General features: G+C 45.3%; 2 protein-coding genes across 3 annotated transcripts in view; one reads left to right on the top strand and one right to left on the bottom strand.

Annotated features, from left to right (window-relative positions):
• The first annotated feature begins 4086 nt into the window (after positions 1-4086).
• On the top strand, positions 4087-21253 carry LOC136109676 (urotensin-2 receptor-like). The gene is made up of 2 exons (XM_065852526.1): positions 4087-5281; positions 21123-21253. Exon 1 carries the CDS (start codon positions 4130-4132, stop codon positions 5228-5230), a length of 1101 nt encoding a protein of 366 aa, XP_065708598.1. The 5' UTR covers positions 4087-4129; the 3' UTR covers positions 5231-5281; positions 21123-21253.
• Positions 18784-23429, bottom strand: part of OGFOD3 (2-oxoglutarate and iron dependent oxygenase domain containing 3) — a 38447-nt gene continuing 33801 nt past the window's right edge. For both annotated transcript variants that reach the window (XM_065852529.2, XM_065852528.2), the window contains one exon: positions 18784-21297. In XM_065852529.2, coding sequence (XP_065708601.1) covers positions 21166-21297 — 132 coding nt within the window. In that variant the 3' untranslated portion in view covers positions 18784-21165. The remainder of the gene's footprint in view (positions 21298-23429) is intronic.

A 23429-nucleotide genomic window follows, 5' to 3' on the forward strand; every position in this document is an offset into this window, starting at 1 on the left:
TCTGGGAAGGCTTTTAAAAACCCACTCAATTACATTCCAGAAATAAAGCTGCCTGAAACCTGTTATGCAGTCTTCTTTAGAGACCTTGGAGAGGGTTCAGATTCCCTCCAGTGACTCCTCCAGTGCTAGGACACTTGCCTCTTAAATTTCTGAGTGGGGAGAGAGTGCTCTAACTTTAATTTAAAGTATACATGTTGAATTTAAGAGCATATTCAACTGTAAAGGCAGATGTAAACGTAAGTATTAACAACAAGCTTTCAGAAATGGTGGATCAAATTTGCTTTTGCTTATGGCTTTGCAGATCTGGAGTGATCCCACTCAGATCAGTGGGTTATGCTGTGCACGGTCCATGGTTTTAAATAATCCTTTGCACCTGAGTGATTATTCTGGTTCAGAAACAATTTCAAAGACAAATGAAGACTTACGCATATTATTGCAGAGCGTAAATACTGTTGCAATGAGATTCAATTGCCAAGCTGCAGAGATTATACATTGGTGTGTTAGTAACTTGAGAAAAGGTTCTGTATGGTGCATGCTATTGAGTTAAGCAATGCGGCCAACTCAGTCTCTGGGCATCCCATGGGATATTATGCTGCAGTTGTTTTCGATACCTCTTTGTCATCCACTTCACCACAACATTACATTCCATTTACAGGCTCTAAACTAACAGATGATAACTTTGAGCCTCTAAGTTTAAGATTAAGAAGTGAATGTATGGATCTCATCTGACAGCACGTGTTTGGGATCTAACAAAACTCAGCCTTGGGCATCTTCGGAGCCGTCTCACTCTGTCTTTCTCATGTGGATGCTGTATCAAGACCTCTCTGAACTTGGCAAAAGCAAAATATTTTCCTGATGCTTCGCCAAGTGACCAGTTAAGTCCTTTCAGTTCCTGCTGAGTAGGAATCTGATGGGACGAGCAGTGGCCACGAGGTGACAGGGCACAAGAACATCACAAGAAACAGTGGTGCTCGCCTGGCCATGCAGAATTAGTGCAATTAAAGGCAATCCCATCCAAAGGCCGGATCTGTGCCCCATGGCATTCATACCCTCAGAGCTGATGGATGCTGAGAAGGAGGCAAAGGCGGCTTTTCACCTGTTCCCCTACCCTGAACTGCAAAATTCACTCTCAACAATAAAATTCCACCAGGATGGCACTTTAGGAGAACAAGAGCTTACAGTGACAGTCCCTAACAGGGAGCCGCTGCTTCCAAGCCTTCCCTGCCTCCCTTTTGCACGGCCAGCGCTTGGTTTTGAAGCCTGTCACAGCTGAATGGAGCAATGAGAGACGCTTTCCATCTGCCAGAACTCCAGCTTCCAGCTGCACACCATATACACTTTGACCTTCATAACCAAACACATGAGTACCAGCTACTCACCGCATGAACCAAGGCGTTTACATAAAAAGACATTGGGCATGGCTCCTCAAATAGCCCTCGTCATCTAGACTCCTATTATCTACTTCCTAATAAGCAGACAATTTTGTTAGGAAATTCTGAAATTCGGGATTGAGCACCTGAAAAGCATTTCCTGTTCAAAACACAATAAAATACAAAATGGAGCTATATCTTAAGATGGCTGGGTATTTTTTCGTGCATTAGCACAAATGCCTCTGGATGGGAAATTTTGCATATGAAGTACATTATAATCATTTTCATATCAATACTTTTTAGGATATTATAAGAAAATGGGGGATTAACAGATTTTTAGGTTCGTAAAAGACAATTTGATCTTTGATGACTTGGTTTTGCGTGCAGTACCTCCCTGAAGACTTATTCTGACAGTAATTCTGCACTGAGCTCCGTAGATCAATTTGATTAAAATACATCTTCTAGAAAAGCACTTGCAGTCCTTACTTAGACATCTGGAGAAATGGAAAATCTGCTACTACTTCTGGTAGATGTCACCCACACCGCTGAAAAATGTGCATCTTGTGTACACAAACAAATGGGAAAAATCAGTATTCCAGACTTCTGCGTAGTCCCCTTTCTAATTCTGATTGATCACTGTTGTCATATGCTCCAGACCCGATTCCAGCAGGCACCGAGTGCTGTGTCGATTCTTGCCGGTGTGCAGAACAGATTCAGTGCGTTGCAAGAGCAGAGCATGGGAGGGAGAAGCGCCCCTTGCTTTGCTCTGCCGCAGCACGACTTCAGGCAGCAAACTATTTTTTAAGAGTTTAATAGGAGTAAGTTCCCATGGATACATGTGAGTATCCTACATATTTAAGAGAAGAACTGTGCTGCGGACTCGCTAATGGTTAGTGTTGCTCAATTGAGTGTTTTTTCTACTGGAAGGAAAAAAAGGGAAGCTGAAATTAGGCATTTACTAAACAGATTAAGTATGTGATGCTTATCTCTATTATCTTGTGTGATCATCCAAAACAAATCAGGTAACATGGCAATCAACAAAATACCTATTCTGTTCTCCTCTGGTTCTCCGTCCTGGCTGTCAAATTAAGACAGAAAACAAAACACCCCAGAGAACAGCTTCAAAACATAAAGGAGACAGGACTGCAAAAGTTGTGTGCAACCTAATTCTCAGAGACTATTTATGCCAAGTCCGGATCTTCCTCGCAGTCTGCGGCAGTCGATCCCCTTGCCTGCCATGCAGGCAGGATTTGGCCCCGGTGAAGCATCCGCCTGCATTCCCAGCTGCCGTGTCCAGCTGCCGCGCAGGAATGCAGAGCTGCGAGGGCGCTGGCACGGCACCGAGTCCCAGCTCCCAGCGAAAAAAGTGTTCATCTCCACGCCTGGAGTTAAACTTTGTCAGTGCAATGCCTGAATCTGATAAAGCAAATCCCTGCCTGACAATAATTCAGTTTAAATTCTTCTCCCTCACCGGCATTCAAATCGTGCTTGAGCCAGCTACTTTGTTGAATATAGCTTTAAGCATTTGGAGTGCTGTGGAAAGAGGCACACACAGTGATGAGCAGTAGCGGGAAGGAAAGCAGAGTTACACGCGTGTGTTAACTTTACAGCAAATTACAACTGCGTATTCAATACAACATTTTATAGGGCTAAATCCTGCTCCTATGAGTCAACGAGAGCTTCATCACTTTTCAGCATGCCACAGAGAACTAGATGACAGTTTGCACGAAAGCACTCTGAGGAGGGATTAAAACAAGTGAATAAACACATAGCAGTCATTTTAGCACTCTGGTTTAAGCAAAATGTTTGGAGGCATAAAAGCCAGTTAATTCCTATTGGAAATCAATGGCAGCTGAGGAAATGCAGCACTCTTGTACCCTTGGAAATCTGTGCTTTGACTGTGGAGTGCCCTAATCTCTGCTTTCTCTAAAATAAGATTGAAATGTAAGGTGCTCATTGATTTTGCCACTGTCCCCAGATTTCCTGCCTAACTGGAAAAGCTGTCTCTGTAAACCTCATTAATCACACTCTGTACTTCACCTTCTTCAGGTGAATGAGCTCTCACTAAAGCTCAAATTTAACATTGCTATACTATTCAGAGTAAAATACAAGCTATTCCCATGAAGAAAAAAAAAAGAGGCTATTTCAGCCCCGGGTTTATTTCCACTTCCATCTAAGTCTATCTCGAATCCATCTGAAACACGATTTGCCATCTATCTGAGAAACACACGGGCTGCCTCCGGCTCTGCCTCTTGCCCACAGAGGTGTCTTGGACTGATGAAGCAAAGCAGCGAGCTCCCATCACCAAAGACAAGAGCCAAATTACAGCGGAGCGGCCAGGAAAAGTTCTGGGGAAGCTCCCAGAGCCTCCTCCGCCTGGCGGGGTTCGGTTCCCGGGGGCACGGAGCGCTCCGGGTTTGCTCCCACCAGCTCGGGGAACCCCGTCTCCGCCGGGTCCCCCCCGGGATCCGCCCGGGCTGAGCGCGGCTCGGCTCGTTCCGGACCCTCCGCGCCCTCCCCGGCTGCCGGAGCCGCCTCCTCCGGGACGGCACCTGCCCGGCCGGAGCGGCAGAGGCTCGGGGGGTCCCCGCTCTCCCTCCGGTGGCGGAGGAGGGAGCCCCGGCGGGCGGGGGGCGCGGCGGCCCTTCCCCCGAGGGCAGCCCCGGTCCCGCCCTGCCTCCCGCGGGGGGCGGAGCGGCCGCCGGCGGGGCCGGGAGCTGCGGGGCCGGTGCGAGTCTGCGGGGCCGCCGCCGCCGCCCATGGAGCCCAACGGGACGGCGGCGGCGGGGGTGGGCAACGCCTCGGCGGCGGTCGGTGGCGGCGGCTCCCCCGGAGGCGGCCCCCTGCTCATCTCCTCGGCCTTCGGGACGGTGCTGTCGGTGATGTACGTGGCCGGGGTGGCGGGGAACGTCTACACGCTGGTGGTGATGTGCCACTCGGCGCGCTGTGCCGCCCCCATGTACAGCTCCATCGTCAGCCTGGCCCTGGCCGACCTGCTCTACCTCTCCACCATCCCCTTCATCGTCTGCACCTACCTGGCCCAGGACTGGTACTTCGGGGACCTGGGGTGCCGCATCCTGCTCAGCCTGGACCTGCTCACCATGCACGCCAGCATCTTCACCCTCACCCTCATGTGCACCGAGCGCTACCTGGCTGTCACCCGGCCCCTGGACACGCTGAAGCGGTCGCGAGGCTACCGGAAGGTCACGGCAGGGGCCGTCTGGTCGGTCTCGCTGCTCCTTACTCTGCCCATGATGCTGATGGTCACCCTGACTGAGGGGGGCAAGGCAGAGGGCAAGGTGAAGAGGATGTGTGCGCCCACCTGGAGCATGGACGCCTACCGGACCTACCTGACGGTGCTCTTCAGCACCAGCATCATGGCCCCCGGAATCATCATTGGCTTCCTCTACACACGCCTGGCCAGGACCTACCTGGAGTCCCAGAGGAACCCTCCCCACAAGGAGAAGAGCAAGAGATCCCCCCGGCAGAAGGTCCTCATCATGATTTTCAGCATCGTGCTGGTCTTCTGGGCCTGCTTCTTGCCGTTTTGGATCTGGCAGCTGGTGCGACTCTACAGCAGCTCCCTGCAGCTCACCACCCAAACCCAAAAGTGCATTAACTACCTGGTGACCTGCCTGACCTACAGCAACAGCTGTATCAACCCCTTCCTCTACACCCTGCTCACCAAAAACTACCGGGAATACCTGCGCAACAGGCACCGCAACTTCTACAGGTTCACATCCTCCTTCCGCAAGAGGGGCTCCAACCTGCAGTGCTCCTGGGGACGGTCCATGTCCTCCAGCAACCAGTACGACTATAGCTCGGAGGCGCTGGGCATGGCCACGCTGAAGGACAAGTGAGGAAGAGGAGGCTCCCTGGAGACACCAGGACCAGCAGAGCATCTGGCCAAGGTAGGGCTTTGGGACCCCTCAGCCCTCCAGGGTCCTAACAACTCATTTCTGGTGGTCACTGTAGTTAAGGGCAAGAAGTTGTATGAACACAAGTACTGCGAGATGCATTTGAATTTCTGTCTGGCTCTGGGGTGTCAGGAGGGTCCTGCAGGAGCCAGCAGGGACAAATCTTTCTGGGGTTTATGTGCAGAAGATGAGGTGGATGCCCTGTTCAGTTCTGCCGTAAACTCTTCCCCTGCTTTGCTGAGTTTTGCCCAGCCCTGCACTGTTTCTCCCGTGTGGCTTCACAGTGCTGTCCTCAGCCTACAGCTGGCTCAGATCTGCAGAAGTCTGAAACTGTCCTGATATTGCTCAACTAAGCTGCAAACCTTGGGTTTGCTCTATATGCTACTGTTGCCTATTTCTAGAGTGTGCAAAGAGACTCGTAAGCCCCTTTTCCTATTTCTTGTTATATTATAGTTCACTACAGTTTCATCAAGCTTAAAGTCTCTATTTTAAAATTCATTGCAGCAGCACTTTGAACTCCAGGCTTTCAAAAACCACAAGGTAAGCTGTGAGAAACCACAGGATTACCTAAAAAAACTTGGAATTTTTAAAGGTTTCTACCTAAGGTGATTTGAATTTGCCACTGATTTTTTTTTTAAGGTCCATTTCTTCACATTCAACAGGGCTTGAAAAACTGAAAATTTATCTTGCAAAGAAAAATGTCTTATAATTCTATCACTCAAAGACCTGAGGCTCTAAGCAAAATAACTGAAACCTATATTATGAGACTCATCATAAAAGGGACAAATTTATTCATGACATTTCATTGAAAGCGTTTTGCTTCAGTATATTCTGCTTGTTTTCTCCCCACTTAACATCTCATAGTAAGCCTTCACCACAGATGCTAGAGATGCTTGTAAGCATCTAAACAACTGTAAAACCTCCGTTTATAAAATAAACGATGATTGAAAAGTGGACCATCATCAGGTCTCCCCACTCATGGTCTCTTCACCCATCTCAGGGGTGTCTTTACCAGGGGAGAGCTCGTGTACATGGGGATGAAGTTGGGTTCAACATTCTTCTTTCCTGTTCTGGAACAGACTCTGGGGATAAGTAAAGCATGGTAGAAAATGCATAAACTATTGCCAGCAGCTAGTGATGCCCAGGGAATTCTGAAACAGCAGGTGGCTGCCTAAGGAACAGTCATTTCCACTTTCTTATGGCATAACCTGACCCCTGTCCACTGGAGAGGGGTCCCGCTCCAGCCCCGCAGCGTTACTGGGTTCCCGTGTCCTCGGGTGATCCCCTCGTGTCACACGCCGAACTTCAGGGTACGTTTGTGCTAAAGCAGAGACACGAGGGGCTGGCAGCGCAGCCGGGGGCTGGGAGCAGAGAACACAGCACAGCAACACGCTGGATTTTATGCACTCAACAAACAGCAGAAAAAGAAACCCTTGGGGGCACACGTTGGATGGAGACCAGGGAAGCACGTTCCTGTGTCAGGAGCCAGTTATTCTTACAGCTGCAGTTGTCAGGGTGCTTTTCAGGGGAATAAGTAACTCACCTTGCTCGTATTACTTTTAACCAAGGGACCGTGTTCAAACACCAGTGACCCCTTTGCCGTGTACCAGTATTGTGCAGACTCCAGAGCTGGGCAGTATAAATAGACCTAATGGTGCCCATTTCCTCATGAAATAGGAGGACTAAGACACAATTAATGTTGGGAATGGGCAGGAAGGGCTTCAACAGTTTTTAGGAACAACTTTTCAGGAACTAATTCATTTTTTAATTATGAATTCTGAAGTCATTGTTACTTTTCCTTTGCTTCCCATTTCCAAGGCTGGAAGTCACTCCCATATAAGAATAACAAAGATAAGACTTAACTGAAAAGGCGCTGTGGGAAGGCTGGAATAGGTGCATGGTGTGCAAGGTGTTCTGTGTGGTCCTGCTCCGGGCAGCACGCGTGTGCGGACAGACATCCTTGCAGAGCCCAGCATGGCTGCATCCCTTCCTGGAGCTGTGCCCATCTCTCAGCAAAACAAAATAATATTTCCATATGGCTATAGAAAGAAAAACCCACCCTGATTTGGATCCTGATCTGCCACAGTGCTCGTATGTCTTGATTTCCATTGCTCAACCTGAGGAGAAGCTCCTTGCAAGGCCACTTACCCACCGCAGTATCACAAGGCTGCTATGGGATGGATGATTGCCATGGATGAAATAGTTGCAAGGCATAGTGTATATCCATTAACAGGTATGTACGGGAAGCAGATGATGGGAGAGCTGTATAAATATCAAAAAGAGTATTAGGAAATACACTTTCTGTTTTAAAAAAAAAAAAATAGTGCTAAAACATCTAAAGCCAAACGCTCTAAAAACATAGTTATTAATATTAATGAAGGAGAAGCTGAAAAGGAATCGTGCTTAGAAAAAAAACGGGGATGAAACTGCAGAGCAGATAAGACCTACATCTTAACCTAACGTGGGGATAAGCAAACAGAAGGGTTTGATTTGGGGTGCACTTCCTGAAATGTCCCATCAGTCCCCAGAAGTGATTCTGTTACTCTGCTCAGCATCATGAAAGGTGTGTAGGGAATGTGCTTTCTGTGCCACATCGTCAGACCATTAAACATTGAAGGGCTGATGGAGGAACATGCAGAAGAAAGGGGAAATATTGGATATTTGTCACTCATCGGGTTTTTCAACCAGTATGTGCGTCATCCCAGTCCCATCCCAGTGCTGCTCCTCTCTCCCATCAGGTTTATCAGAATAAACCCGTACAAGGTTACTCTAACGAGAGAAGCAGTAAATTGGATGGCACCCACCAAGCATGTCGCTGGGGCAGAGGGGAGCCTGTTTAACACACCAAACTGGCCAGCAACCCGCAGATGCTGCTGCGTGGGATGAACGACGCGTGATGCTCCTCGGTAGCGTAGGAGGCGTGACACGGCGCAGACCTTCACAAACACGACTCCTCGGGAGCCTCTTGTACTCCCGGGGATCAGAGCTCAATTTAAAAGATTAATTACATAAACAACATCCCTCTTGTTGTCTCATTGGACCAGCTAAGCTGCCAAAATTCAGGAGGTTTGACCCGCTTCATAAATACCTTGCAAGAGCAGATGTTTTAACTGAGTTGCTGTTGTCTGTAACTGGACAAGTCTTGACTCTTGGGTGTGCTCATGTTTTGGAAATGAAGAGATGGTCTCCATGTGTCTCCCTTTAGCAAAAAAACCAAAACAAATTAATACAGTAATTAGTTTTGGAAGGGGATTCCTACTGCATGTCTGTAGCACAGAGTCCCATCTGGGCTGACACGACCTTTACGTGACCCATAAGGGGTAACTTTGCCTGTGGGTAACCCCAAGTATTTTGGGGAGGGTGTTGGTTTGGGGTCCGTAGGACCTCAGTATTCACAAGCACATCTCCCTGCGTGCAGGCCACGCAACACTGCCGGAAAGCAGCTCAGGCTATTTTTTACACAAGAGAGAATTATTACCTGTGCTCAACACTAGAAAGGATGAATCAGGGCTCCTAAAATCAGGAGATTAAAATCACAAAATCACACCTTTTCTCCACAACCACAGAGGCTGTGAAACTGTATGAAAATCAAGACGAACATAACCAGAATCTGGATGATGAGACTTTGCAAAGTCTGTGTATTTTGTCACTTAGGGTGAACATGAAGCATCTCAGTCCAGGGCTGAAGTGACAACAGGAAAGTCAGTTGGGCTGTAACTGGGCAAAATGTGATTTCCTTGAAAACAATATTACTTTGGCTATTCTACATTCCAAGAAGGCAAGCAATGTGTACCTTGGGATGATCTACCAGACCCAAATCATTGTAATCCTGTGGTTTTTAATGTGGGCTCTTTTTATTGGCTGGTTTTATTCTTATTATAACTGAAGTGTTGTTGCAGGTTCCCTGACACAGCTGGTTCTTCACAAACTGGGAAATGGTAGGGGTAGGGAAGGCCAGAGCAGTTTAGTTCTTGGGGCAGAGGTTGTCACTGCAAAACTCCATACATGCTTCACAAGAAAAAAAAGAGTTTAATCACTAAAAAATAGTTCAAATATCCCTTAGGGTTCAGGATTTTTTGACAAAACAAACAAACAAACCGAACAAAAAGCCCCAAAACACCACACCAAAACAAGCCAGACTGTGAAAAGTGCTTTAATCCTGACTGTTCTCTCCTTCCTTTAATCTAAGGTAGGATCTAATGCAGCAATGGCAATTTTGGTGCTTTCACTTGAAAGGAAAAAATGCTGGTTCTCTGTGGACAAGTGAGAATGATTGTTTTCCCCAGACACAGGAGAATCCATTTGAACCTTACTGAATTTTTTAAGATTTTACCTTCAATCACACATTTCTTATCACCTTTCTCCTCCTTTTTTGAAAGCGAATTTGCAACAAATGCTCAAAGGCCCCACATTACAATTTAATCATGACCGCGAGCAAATCATTAACATTTCAACTCCTATTTTAGCAGTCATTTTTGGTGCTGAGTGTGTGATTGAATAGCAGGGAGGGCAGTGAAACAGAGGTGATTTTACGAGCACTTTGTACCTTGCAGGATACAAAACGCACGGCTTGCTGCCCAGTTGCATTAACCAAGGAGAGCAGGCAGGATGACTAAGTTCATAATCTGTTCCCCACAAGCATGAAGAAAGGAGAAAATGCATAAACCTTATTTCTGACCCCAGCCCCCAAACCATGCGAGCAGATGATGCAGCACCTGAGAAATCCCGAAGGCAGCCCCAGAAAGTCCGATGTATTTGCTGGGAGATTGGGTTGGCTCAAGGACACCCCACTTTTCCCACCGCATTTCTGAGTCGTCTGGTGGCAGCACCATCTTCCACCCCCAGGGCTTGGGAAGAACATTTGCTTTTTGTTTTAGGCTTTAAAATGGAGCGGTTGCACAGAATCAGGGCACAACCCAACTACGGAACAGCATTTAACTTCTGTAAAGTATAATGTCACCACAACATCTGAAGGGGAAAAGTTTCTTATGGAGAGAAATCCTTCTCCCAAGTGCTAACTTTCCTCTCCCACATTTATTTCTATGTAAACCCAGACTAACTTTACTCCTGTCATTTTTGCACAGCATCCTCACTGCAGCACCCATGGAAACACCCAGAGCCAGTGACCATCCTCAGTTTACCCCAGCCAGGGGCTTTTTGCCTTATAATATTGATTGTTACTGGTAGCTTCAAGTTTTTCTGAGGACTTCAAAAGACATGGAGTCACTGTGGCTTATAAGAAATATATAGCTTGGCCTTCAAAGTTGTAGCAGCAGTTTCACAGGATATAACTTTAAAGTTATTTTTATTATCATTATAGAAGCCAGCTTTCTGCACACACCAAGTTTCTAGTGTGGTGTATGTCACCTTTGGGGGAGACCGACTTCATCCTGGCAGGTTTTGAATGGTCAAAACTGAGCTTTGTGCTCTGTGGTCCTAACTCGAGACATCCTGCCCTCAAATACAAGGTTTCCAAAGGGATGTACCACAGCAAGATTGCTCCAACATTTTCCCTTGTTTTCCCTACTCAAGAAAGGGATAATTAAAAGAAGAAAAGGAGAAATGAATCCTGAGAATTCTTTGGGCATTTGGGCTCTACTTTTTCTGGTTCTCTCCAATTACAATTTAAATTTGAATTTAAATGAAACATTTTTGTAAACGCTAGGAATACTTCTCCAGTGAGGAACAAGGTGAAGAGTTAAGAAGCGTTTATTAAATTCATTAGAGAAGGCTGAACCCCAGTCTTGTAGAAGATCTCACCCAAACACCTCCATCGAGATATCTGGAGGGAAGGTAGTAAATAAGTTTGTGCAGAAACAAACCATCCAGCAATGTTAGCTGTGTTTGGCAGAAAATGCCATTCTAAAACCAAAATGGTGCTAATCGAAAAGTAAAATCTGCAAAGTTAGTTTGAGCTTGTTTAGGCCAGTGTTTCTCTGAGGTGTCGTTAGCTTCTCCTTGTGCATTCCTGTTAGGATCTCAAATTCAGCTCCTGAATCCTTAACTAAAACCAAACATGATTTCATCCAAACAAAGCAAGGGAGATTCCTGAAGCTAAATGTGGCGTGTCCATAAACAGGCATTTCGGAGGCAGTTACCACTTCATATATGCACTCCTGCAAACCTCACCAGGGATGTCCATCAAATTCACAATGCTTCTATACCTTTTATTTGTTTTTAAATATCATCTTGACATTTGAGAACCACGAGGATGGCTCTTGCAAGAGGCCTCCCAGGAAAAGGCGCTGCGTAGCCATCACTTCTCAGGCCACATCAAACTGATCTTTCAAAAGATGAGGAAATAGGAGAAGGTAAATTAACTGGAATGCTAAAAGGGGAGAGAGTGGCATCCCTGAAGACACACATGGACAGAGGACATCTAAACCTTCGGGAATGTGCCGGTCCCACCGGACAAGCCCCGCACAGCGAGAGGCAGCACCAGCTCCTGCAGCATCTCCATCCGGCAGCCCAGCTCCACCAGTACACTGCTCACAATCCCAGTAACCCACTGAGTCAAATGGACTTTCTGCTACTTCTTTGCAAGATTTTTTTTTCTCCTTTAATTTAACACTGTAGAAGGGAATATCCTAGCAGAAAGGCGTTATTATTAAATCAGCTGGAGCCCTAGTTGCCTCTGGCCAGCACATTTTTAAAGCAGCTTTCTGCCCCTGAACACAATTTGCATTAAGGAGCGGTAGCAGGACAACACGGGGAGATGGCAGCACCCACCTGCCTCGTGCCCCGCGGCAGCACTGGTTTATCTGATCCCACTCAAGTGTATACATTATATTCATCCTCCTTCACGTCATCTGCTGCTGGGGTCCCACAGGCCATTCATCCCGAAAGCACTTGGGCTGTTGATAAGTAACCCAGGCAGGCTTAGAGCTAATAAAATCCAGAAGAGATTTACAAGGGGTTTGACATTGGAGACACTTATCAAGGCAGCACTCACCACCAGAGCTGAAGAGAGAGATTAACTCAAACACGGGATGCTCAGAAGTCCTGGTTTCTCATACAAAATCACTGCTGACTTGCACTGTGACCTCGGGGAAGTTGCTTATTCTTGTGCCGCTGGTCAGTAACTGCCTACAAAACAGCAACACTTTCTATCATCTGCACAAGTGTTTTAAGGCATTACTGATGTGTGTGAAATGTTTTGAGATCCTTAGATGAGAGGTGCTACGCATGGAAGGGAAAAGCTCTGCTTGTAGAGTTAACTAGAGTTTGGGTTGGCTATTAATGGATGAACAGAGGAAACATTTGTGTGCCAGAAGATACACAAGATACGTTTTTGATTAACGGCCGCTGATCGGGGAAGATGCTCACGTAGCCCCCAGCAAGGGCAGCTGTGCTCGGCCGGCTCACCACGGCTGAAATGAGGCTCCGGATCAAAGCATCGCCGTTTTGGTGCATCAGTACCCTCTCTAAAGCCCCTCCTTGGGTGAGAAACCATAGCAGCAGATGTGGAAGGGAAGCAAAATAATCTTTACCTCCCGACAGCCTCTTCTTCCCCATGTTACGGGCTGGGAGCGCTGGGGTCAGCGGAGGTAAAGGCACAGTCTGTGCTGCAGCCGGCTGTAGCAGCGGGATCTTAGCGCAGAGGAGGCTGAATAGAAAGAATTATCCCCATGCTCATCACCAATTGCTAAACACAGCAGACCTTCCCTGTCATTTTGTTGTTGGCATCTTTTTTAGAATGATTAAATCTGCTGAGGAACCTCCGCCTGCCTGAGGCACAGCACGAGTAATTCCCAGCAACAGCAGTAGAGGAAATAACAACCTAGTAACTTTGCTTGGCTGTTTTCATTTGGTTGTTTGTTTTAATACAAAGGTGAGTTTATTATCACAAACACCTCTCGAATTTCAAAAGTGCTGCCTCTACCTTTGCAGCACCTTCTCTTAGGTAGAATGAGAAAATGAAGCTTCACAGTGTCTGGTGCCCAGTGTTAGAGGAAAGGCTTAAACAAGGGGGTGCACAGTGGGGAAAGAGCTGGAGCATCACTTGGTCTTTTACCTCCCTCCATTGTAATTTAATTCTTTCTTTTCTAGGCATTGTGTGCCATGTGTATTCAGTATCTATCTCTGTTATGCAGAAGAAGAATACTGTAAGAAGTCTTGGGTTTAGCCCAATAAAATACGAGAAAAAACTTTAAATCTATGACTTCATGGCCTCAGGAAACTGTTTGTGTCCCCAAAACACAAGTGCTCATGTTCACAGCCCCAGAGAGGGCCCGTGCAAGCCGGGATGAGCAGGACCTTGGTGTGGGTAAAGGGCTGTGACAGCTGCTCTACCTGCAGAATGCAGGAGTGAAACAGTTCATGTGTCACACTGAATTACTCATTAATCTTAATGAGAGCACAGAGAAATTGCTTTAGGCTGAGAAGAGGCCTTGGACATGCTGCCTCCCATAATAAGCCTTCACACCTGGTGTGGAAATAGGACGGGGAGAGATGGGCACCCTAAGGGGAGCACGTGCCCAGGCACAGAGACTTACGGTTCTTGAAACCTTCCCTCCCGTCAGGATCTCAGTGCAGAAGCAGCATTTGATCCGACAGCCACGTGCCCCATTCGAGATGCAGCCAAGTCCCAGCTTGACTTGCTTGCAAATCCTCCTCTCTTGTTTTTCATCTTTACTGTGCATGGAAGGAAACCCAGCACATGAGCCTCTAAACTCTGCGCCAAGCCCTGGCCGTGCAGGGTCAGGAGGTACAGGAGAGGGTGAGGTCCCTGCTGTTTGACAGCATCAGGGCATGGACAGAAATGGAGAAGCTTGCCAGCACAAGCACCTTAGCTTAGATCTCAAAAAAATCATCAAAGCGGCATCTTAATAGGCATTTTTGTTTCTGTCACATTCTTCAGTTTATCTTGCAGAGCTCTGAGGTGGGTGTTTCGGGCTTGGAAGGTCTCTGTATAATCACAGACCCAGGACTTGCCTCCCAACTCTGCATTCCCATCGCTCCCCATAGACGGAATCTCCTGCCCACGTTGAAGCTTTTACAGAAAGATCATGGAACAAATGTGACTGTGTAGCTTATTTGTGCAGCAGAAATGTGCGCTCGTTTTTAGCATGCTGCTGTCTTGGGCACTCCTATTTTATTCTTAGGTTTTTCTTTTCTGTCCTTTGCATAACGTTTCCCTCTCAGCCACAAAACGTGGCCTCTCCCAGAGCCTCTGTCTCCCCCCTCGCTGCCCCACAGCTGAAACACCCATCAGACCCTGGAGCAGCCCAGCAATAGTTCGGAGGCTTTGGGGAAATCTCATACCTCTTGAATTTCAAATGTGTTGTTTCACATTGCCTGCAGAGAGGGCAGAAATCTCTGTTGATTTCCACAACCTAATCAGAAAGCAGGCATGTTTCTGCAAGTGCGATTGCTATAATCAAATCCTTCAACTAAATAGGAGAAGTTACATCTGCATAGCTAGGAGTATCATTTCACAAGCTTTTCTTTAACTTGCTCCATCTTCAGCCTCCTCTGTCCCCTCATTTAGGCTGGTACATCCATTTTTGCAGCCTTGTGGCTTTCAAGGATTAAGTCATTTTACTATATAGGGTCTTTTTTTTCTTCCAATCAAGTCAAAAATAATTATTTCTTGTCCCAATCGGATTCACTGTCTACCCCAGGCAGCTAAACCAATACAACTGATGGGGCATGAAAATAAGTGCTTGTGAAATGACATCGTCAAATCTGTTTTGAAAATCATGAATTAAAAGCTTCAATGCACTTGCGTTTCAAATATTGCTCAGACCAGTAAATGGCTGAACTCACAGTCCAACAACCTTTACACTGCTGCAATTAGAATTGTCTGTAAGACTTGTGTTCTTGGATGATTCAGGCTTTACCTTCTGCTTTTTCTGGTCGGTAAGGCAGTGGCTGCCCTCTCCAGAGATGCACATTAACCCCCAGGGAGGCTTTCTAAAGCCTTGTGAAGCAGAATAACCTCCAAAATAACCATCAGAAACCTTTATATCTTTGCCAGAGCACCCATGAAAACACAGTCCTGCAGCTTCAACCCACACTAATAATCTTTGTGATAGATCTTCAGTCTGGAAGAGACTACACACCAAAGGACTCAGCATGGGGGAGCACTTTTCCTTAGTTGCCTCTGAACCTGTGGGGCTTTTTCCTGCTCAGTTTTCAATTATTTGACTCACACTTCACAGGCTTCATTTTCTGGCACATTAACAGCTGGTGGTTTCAAAGGCTGCAGTTGGCGAGGGCAGTACCTGGAATGGGGAGTAATTACTTGCTGAGCTCATTGTAATTGTTCAGTTATTGAATAATACTGAAAGGCAAGCAGGGGGAATATTTGGTTAATTAAGAGCTCATTTAATCACTGCTAAATTTAGGCCTCCAAAACAGTGCTCACCTTACTTGGATTTGAAAACCTCTGCTTACCTGCTCTGCAGGGTTAAACCAGGAATGCTTTCTAGTCTTTGACTTCAGTCATCAAGATGCATTTGCTCTTGGGCAAACCCTCCCAACATTTATCACCGGCGTTAAGATCTCCCTGAAGATGCCATCGGTCTCTGCTGAGATGTTCAATATGAAACAACTCACCTGTAAGCACACAGGCACTTTTGGGATCAAATTCTCATCCAAAAAAAATTTTAAAACAGAAATAAATAGAGATGTTACAGACACAAGAGCAAAGTATGAGCGTTTAATAGAGCCCAGCAAGTGCGACAGGAGAAGAGCTTGGAGCCCTTGTCATTTTTCAGTGCTGCTGGTCTAACACAGTTGCTGGGCACATGGTTTTTCTGTTTGAGGCTTTTAATAATTTAAGGTTTAGGAAGCAAGTTTCTTGCCCTGAGGACATTTTCTGGAGTATGGACCAGCTTCCAGGGGCTCTGAGGAGTCTGCAAGGCCAAAAAAGCATTTACAGCTTGTTGTCACGTCTCTGCTGTTGTACCAAGAATGTCAAGTGTCTGTATGAGAATTCAAACAGGCTTGTAACTGAAAGGATTTTATTTGAGGACTTTTCCAGGAGAATTTTGAGGGAAGGACTTAAATAAGAGGTATCATTTGACTCAAGATGAGTACCACTTGATTTTAAACAATTAGTGAACAGATTTTTAAATAGTTCTTTTCCTTTGGGCTTTTATCCTTTGTCCTAAATTAATTTAATACGCGATATTCTTCACGCACAGTATCGGTCAGGTGTAACTACCACTGCAAACCTACCCGTGGGATTTGCTGTCAGTGGCACGTACTGGTGAAAAGGGGACTGGTCAACTGCAAATGTTACAGAATCCCAGAATGTCAGGGGTTGGAAGGGACCTGGAAAGCTCATCCAGTGCAATCCCCCCATGGAGCAGGAACACCCAGCTGAGGTTCCACAGGAAGGTGTCCAGGCGGGTTTGAATGTCTGCAGAGAAGGAGACTCCACAACCTCCCTGGGCAGCCTGGGCCAGGCTCTGCCACCCTCACCCTGAAGAAGTTTCTTCTCAAATTGAAGTGGAACGTCTTGTGTTCCAGTTTGAACCCATTACCCCTTGTCCTATCATTGGTTGTCACCGAGAAGAGCCTGGCTCCATCCTCCTGACACTCACCCTTTACATATCTGTAAACATGAATGAGGTCACCCCTCAGTCTCCTCTTCTCCAGCTCCAGAGCCCCAGCTCCCTCAGCCTTTCCTCACACGGGAGATGCTCCACTCCCTTCAGCATCTTTGTTGCCCTGCGCTGGACTCTCTCCAGCAGTTCCCTGTCCTTCTGGAACTGAGGGGCCCAGAACTGGACACAATATTCCAGGTGTGGTCTCACCAGGGCAGAGTAGAGGGGCAGGAGAACCTCTCTGACCTACTGACCACCCCCCTTCTAATCCACCCCAGGTACCATTGGCCTTCCTGGCCACAAGGGCCCAGTGCTGGCTCATGGTCATAATGTTGAGAAGGGAGAAAATAGAAAACAGGTTGAAACCCTTGCTGACCACAGGCGGATTCATCCCCTTTGCACTTTAAAAGTGAAAAATGTTTTGAGCCTGCAAGATCTAGCAGCTCCATCCCGTCTGTAGTACACACAAAATAAAGAGGAGGTAAGAGTCCGTACCAAACCTCATCCTTTGCTATACGCTTCAGAATGAAGCAAGCTTATTCTAATGTATTATCTGTGAAAGAAAGGTTAAGCCACATGTTGCACGTCTGGAGACACACCAGTCTTTTAAATAGGCACCCATAATCTTCTTGTATTTTGCTTCTAGTTTAAATGCTGCAAAAAGGAAAGTAATTCTTAAGCAGGTTTTCCAGAGCAAACTCCGTAAGGTAAATTCTGCAAAACAGAAGAGCCATCAAAGCAGGTTGATTTTAAAACCTGACAACCTTGACAGCCTCCTTGTAGCAGCACAGAGCCGCGTTATTTCTGCAGTTACCCGTGGTTACAGAACTGTTGAATGAAAGGGAATCCAAACCTGTCGAGGGTTTTAAGTCTTGAACAGGCGGAACAGACGATCCGGAACAGCAGCTAGCTGAGTACTCCACTGCGCTCTCAATGGAGTAATTCGGCAAACTGCTGCAAATTGCTGGACCTCATCCATTCCGAGTCTGGGCTGCTGAGGGGATGGGGAAGCTCCCGGTGGGATCTCCTTGACTTCTTTGGTTTTTAGAAGAGGGGAAGGCATAAGGCAGCTCTTCAACAGATCCTGTGATTTCAAGTAGAGTTATGTGATATTCTCTTCCTGCCCCCAAGTTAACATATGAGCTGGAATTAGTGTTTTCTCTTCTATTAGTAATTTCTTCTAAATTAAGAAGGCTGAGACATCTACTTCAGCAAAACAAATAGTACATCAAAGTAGCTGCCTTAAGCCAGGCAAGTGATCCTTTTCAATGCTAGCAAGCCAGTCTACGAATAAATAAGAGGCTGAGCTTATATACCCTGTTCAATACAAGCTACAAGTAAAAGCTTAACTGTGCTGGGACAACTGAGCACTGAAATAGATGATTTGAGGGGAGCTGATGGACAGAATCAAAGAAAGACATGCAGTTCAGAAATAGGACAGTGATTTTCTTTGGACAGTCCACCCTGAAAAGCTTTAGTACAAGCCACCAACATTCCCATGGATGATAAAAAATGCCTACATGGATGCTTCCCACATAAATAGATTGTCATGAAAAGAGAGTTGGCCAGCAGGTTCCAGCAAATATGGTGTAAAATTAGCTTTCAGCTCCCTAAGGTGGTTTACAACAAGACAGAGAAGGCAGAGCGCTGGAGTTCTTCATTTTCTGAGGAGCAGACCCTCACCACTGGCCGGAGACTCAAAAAGGAGACGAGCTGGGATGTATTCCTTGTTTGCTTGGGGGAGGGAAGAGGAGAGGGGTGGCTGGTTGGATTTTCTTCCCCCTCAAAGAGCCCTGATCTCCAGCAACATTTCCTGCTTTTATTCCTGGAATTCAGACAAGACAAAAATCCTGCCCCAAGCCACACGTGAGCATGTTAGAGAGATGCAGTTCACACTGTGTAAGGATATCCGGATGTAGAATGAACGTGAGGAACTCTGTATTAAAAACAAAGTCATCTTTATTTATTGGTGAAAGGAAAGCTAGAAGGAGAAATTCAAATAAAATAAGAATTCCAATCAAAGAAGAAACAAAACCAGATTTTCTTGACAGCATAGTCATTATCAATGCCATTTCAGCTACACGTTTATTTTTATGTGCACACCTTTGTGCTACAACCTGTTGAGATGTTGACTTTAAAAATAAGACATGAAGCTAAATTTCTGCTATAAATCCAAATTAAATTCTTTTTGTAAACAGAGTACTCTGGTAAACATTTCTGGACTTGAAATTCATTGAGATGGCGCTTGGAATATTTCAGGTCGACAAAACATCCTCAGGAAGATCTCAGCATAAATGCACCTTTCCAAACCTTCCGTTGATTTATGAGGAATTAAAAAACCCACAATGATTCCACAACTGCTTACACCAGGAAAATTTTATACATGAAAAATGCCAAGAAGTCCATTCAGAGTTCCTAGAACCATAGCATAGAGGATAAAAAATTAAAATCAAATGCACGCTGCAGGATTGAAAGCTAGGATTACACTAAAAACCTCATCTGATCACATATCTATTCATTTTATAAAAGTTCCTGATATTCCCCCAAACGTTTGAATGGAAAGACAGTTTTTAGAGTAGCACAATTTTGCAGAAGTCCCCATGAAGCTTCACTCAACCTCTTACAAGGGATTAAATCTCTGCCTTTTTCTCTTGCTGTATTTTCTATTTCACCCTGGGACATTTCACACAAGCAGGCTTTACCTTCCTTTCAAATACAAACCAGCATTCCTAGATACTTGCAACAAGTATGCTTTCGGGTACAAGGCTGTAAATTTAATGTCAGGACTCAGCCCCAGTTCACACGAAACATGTGCTGACCTTTCTCTACTCTGCTTGCACCATGAGGGCTCTTAAGGTTCTTGCACAACTAGGAAACATGAAGCCAAGTTCTGCCATCACCCTGTGTTCGATTCAGAGCACTTGTCTGCAGCAGGTTGGCATCAGATTTACGCAAGCTTAACACAACAAATCCCATCTTTGGCATAATGAGAGTTCTAGGAAACAGAGCAGCACATTTCCCAGTAGCAACAGGCAGGCTGAACCTGAAAGAGAACAGTAATTAAAGTAATTCAAGTTCAGAATTATCAGTCAAGGACTAGGAAGAGATACTCTTAATAAAAAGTTATTCAGGTTATTTATGTGGATCAAAATAAGTTAAGTCAAGTTTATTTCTAATGATCTGCGAACATGTATTTATTTGGCCTAGAGAAGTTTTACAATCAAGCTCCAGGTCAAGACCAGATCCATTTAAAATGTAGGTGGACACATTTCCCTCAGACCCCACATACCAGAGTCTGCTGGTCCATGTGGTTTTGTCAGCCGGCCTTCAGCAGCAAGCCAAGGTTTACGGAGTGAGTAACATGAAAAGCCACAACAAAACCAGCTTTTTCCTCAGCTGTTCTCATCCCAAATCCCAACACCCTACCTGGGAACTGGGGATTGACAAATGCCAAGATGAAGGCAGAGGACTATCCGATTACCTCTGCCACGCTCTCCGGTTCAGTATTTACTTGGTGTACATGGTTACACAGTCAAGCCACCTGCATAAAGAGATCTTAACCTTAACGCTGGGCTTTTAAGAGGAAAACTGCTCATTTTCATTACAACTCAGAAAATGAGGTGAGTTGGGCATGCTGCATTCTGATCAGAGCCATCTAGTGCCAAGACATTCCCCAGCACACCAAAGCGTAACGTGTTCTCTGGCTCACCAGAAAATTCTAGTTCTGACTTAATATTAACTAATCCCAGTTTGTAGCAGAAAATATCTGTAGTAATTCAATACAATAAAGTTCAAGTAAGTCCCAGTAGTCAAACCACAGGTGTGTTGCCTGCTAGTGCTCATGCTAAGGAGAATACATTCCTCTCAACAAAAATAACACTCATCTTGCTCTATTAATTTAGGTCAAACTTTCTACCTCCCATTAGTAACTGAAGTGACTAAGTAATTTAACAACAGGCAACAGCAGCATGGGCAGTTGTATCGAGACATGGTCCAAAAGATTGTTTCTATCTTTTAAACTGGAAAATTTTAAAAAATATAACATGAAAAATAAAGAATCTGCTCCAGGACTCTTCATTTTAGCCTATGCCTTTCGGGCATGAAGAGAAACCATTTTCAGAATACACCAAATTTAAGGTGGTCTTTAAGGCACTGTTTGCAATATTTATGGAAAAGGTCACATGGAAACAAAATGTATTACGATATATTAACATAGTTGGGAAATTCTAATTGCATGTGAGGTTACAAGAGATGTTATCTCCCTCTTTCTTCTCTTGCAGGGCTTCTCTCATTCCATTTGACCTCTTCCCCGGAGGAATTACTTCAAGACGGGATCCCCAATGCCGTGGTCTGGGTTGCAGGTGAAGGAGATGGTGACGGCGTAGCGAGTGCCCCACTGAACCTTTTCCACCCGATGAAGGTTCTCCGATCCAGAGGTGAAAAAGGAAACCCGGCCTGTAAAGACAAAGTATTTCATCAGTGACACAGAGTTTGCCACTCGGTTCTCTACACGGTTTTGCTGTTGTCTCACTCCGACTGCTCCCTAGTGACCTGAGAGCCCATCGGTCATCACAGAGACAAACTGTTATGAGCTTATGCTGCACTCTGACAGCTTTATGTACTGTTTAAAACGTACCTTAACCCTCTGCGCTACAAAGCTGGAGACTTAATTCCACCATATCTCATAGTTTATAAGAGGCGGGAGGAGGCCAAGAATATCTGAAGCCAGTTCTTAATTTTTGCAAAAAAAAGAAGAAAGGTGCAACTCCAGTGACAAAGTGTATGATATCCTCTCTGCTCCCTTCTAGTCTGGGCTCTAATTTTAGACCAAAGGACTAAGTACTACAAAGGTGGCAAAAAGTCTTCAGTGAAAAAACACTCAGCAGGTTTGCAAGCAGCTGCGGCAGCTTATCAGCGTTGTACCCAGTACTTGCTATGGCTTGTTGTGCACAGCCTGATCACCCCCTGCTCAGCCAGGTTAGAAAGTTACATATCAGTCATATACAAATTAATTTTCCTTAGAGCCACACCATCAATGCATTGGGCTTGGAAATGGTGGGGTTTGTTTTTTGGGGTGTTTTCTTTAGATGCAAGTGCTTATTCCTGCGCTTCACGCTGTCCGCGCTCTGACCACCACCCTGCCTTGGGGTTCTCCAGGCATTAAGTAGCATCGAGGTGAAACACAGTTTCTTCGGTAATGACAGCAGAGGTATGTTAGCATCCCACTTGCTGAAACAGAAGAGCCCTCTGCACCTTCATAGTATTAAACTCTTCTGAAAACACAAAAGGTTTGTTTAACAAGTAACGCAGATCTGACGCAACTCTGTAGGACTGCTTGAGTTCTCCTGAGGAAGACAGTAACACCCGTACACACAGCTGGTTTATCCCAATAGCGTGTGTTCTTCCTACTCGGCTTTTTTTTTTCCCCATTGCTCAAATTAGATTAAAGCTTGTTAAAAAGCTTATCACAGGGAATTCATATTGCCAATCTAACTCTGCCTGGGACTCATTCACAATCCAGCAAAAATCAAACACTTATGTGGCTACTTAAAATGTGCACAAGATAAACTATTCCAACCATTATATGGTCTCCGCTGCAGAAATGGACTCCAGGCAACATAGCTGGTTTTCTCTTCTGGATCTTTTGGGTCACTTTTAGCTAGAAGTTATTTTGCTTGCATACTCCTGAGCAGCACACAAGGGAGATGTGAACAGAAGTAGACTGCGCTTAGTGAGTCCGGTTTGCTCACTAAGCCAAGGTCTTTTCAAGCAGCCTCCGTGTCCCTCGCACACACAGTTGCAGTTCACATTTAATCTTTCATAGTTCATAGTCTTTCATAACTGCCCAGCAGAAGTCATATCACACTCTTCTCTGCCTTGTGATTGCACATCAGTAATTGGTAAAACTATATATATATATATTTTTTAAAATACATTCATTTGTACAAATAGCTCATTTATACCTTGGTGTCCTGCTTTTCTGGATTAAAGACTAAGTTAAGGCAAGGTACTCCTGTCCTGGGAGTGTTGCAATGAACAGTGCTCAAGGATTTCATACAAAGTCCCCATGTCATGATTTTTTTTTCCTTTTGAATCCTATTTCAACATTATTCAAGTACTTTATTATCAGTCCCTCACTTACTCACCCGAAGCTTTGCCTTAAACTGATTTTCAAGCATTTTTGTTTGATCCTTTCTGCGAAGAAGCAGCAATTCAGAGTTAGACAAGTTTCAGTGTATTGTTTAGGCCAGTTAAATGGGGTTTTTTTGCTATACAGAATGTATTTTAATTTCTTTCTTGAATAAATACATCTTCATATATATGGTATCTATAGCTCCTTGTGCATCTGGTCCCACATCAGTCAACCAGTCTGAGTCACTGAACAAGCCCACAGTCGCTTTTCAAAGATAAATTCTTCCCAAGTGAGGAAAAAAGTATCTTAAACTAATTTCCATTGCAAAATTCTGAAGCAAAAGCACACTGTCTCCATGGTATGCTATTTTTATTAGAAGAAATGTCCAAAAAGAGTGTAAAGCATGCTAATTCCCATCCCATCTGACAAAACCTTCAAGGAATGTATGGCAATA

The sequence above is a fragment of the Patagioenas fasciata genome, chromosome 18 (assembly GCF_037038585.1).
Source record: "Patagioenas fasciata isolate bPatFas1 chromosome 18, bPatFas1.hap1, whole genome shotgun sequence".
In the NCBI taxonomy this organism is placed as follows: domain Eukaryota; kingdom Metazoa; phylum Chordata; class Aves; order Columbiformes; family Columbidae; genus Patagioenas; species Patagioenas fasciata.

Coding starts and splice junctions, on each gene's coding strand:
- LOC136109676 (XM_065852526.1), top strand. CDS start 4,130: ATGGAGCCCAACGGGACGGCGGCGGCGGGGGTGGGCAACGCCTCGGCG.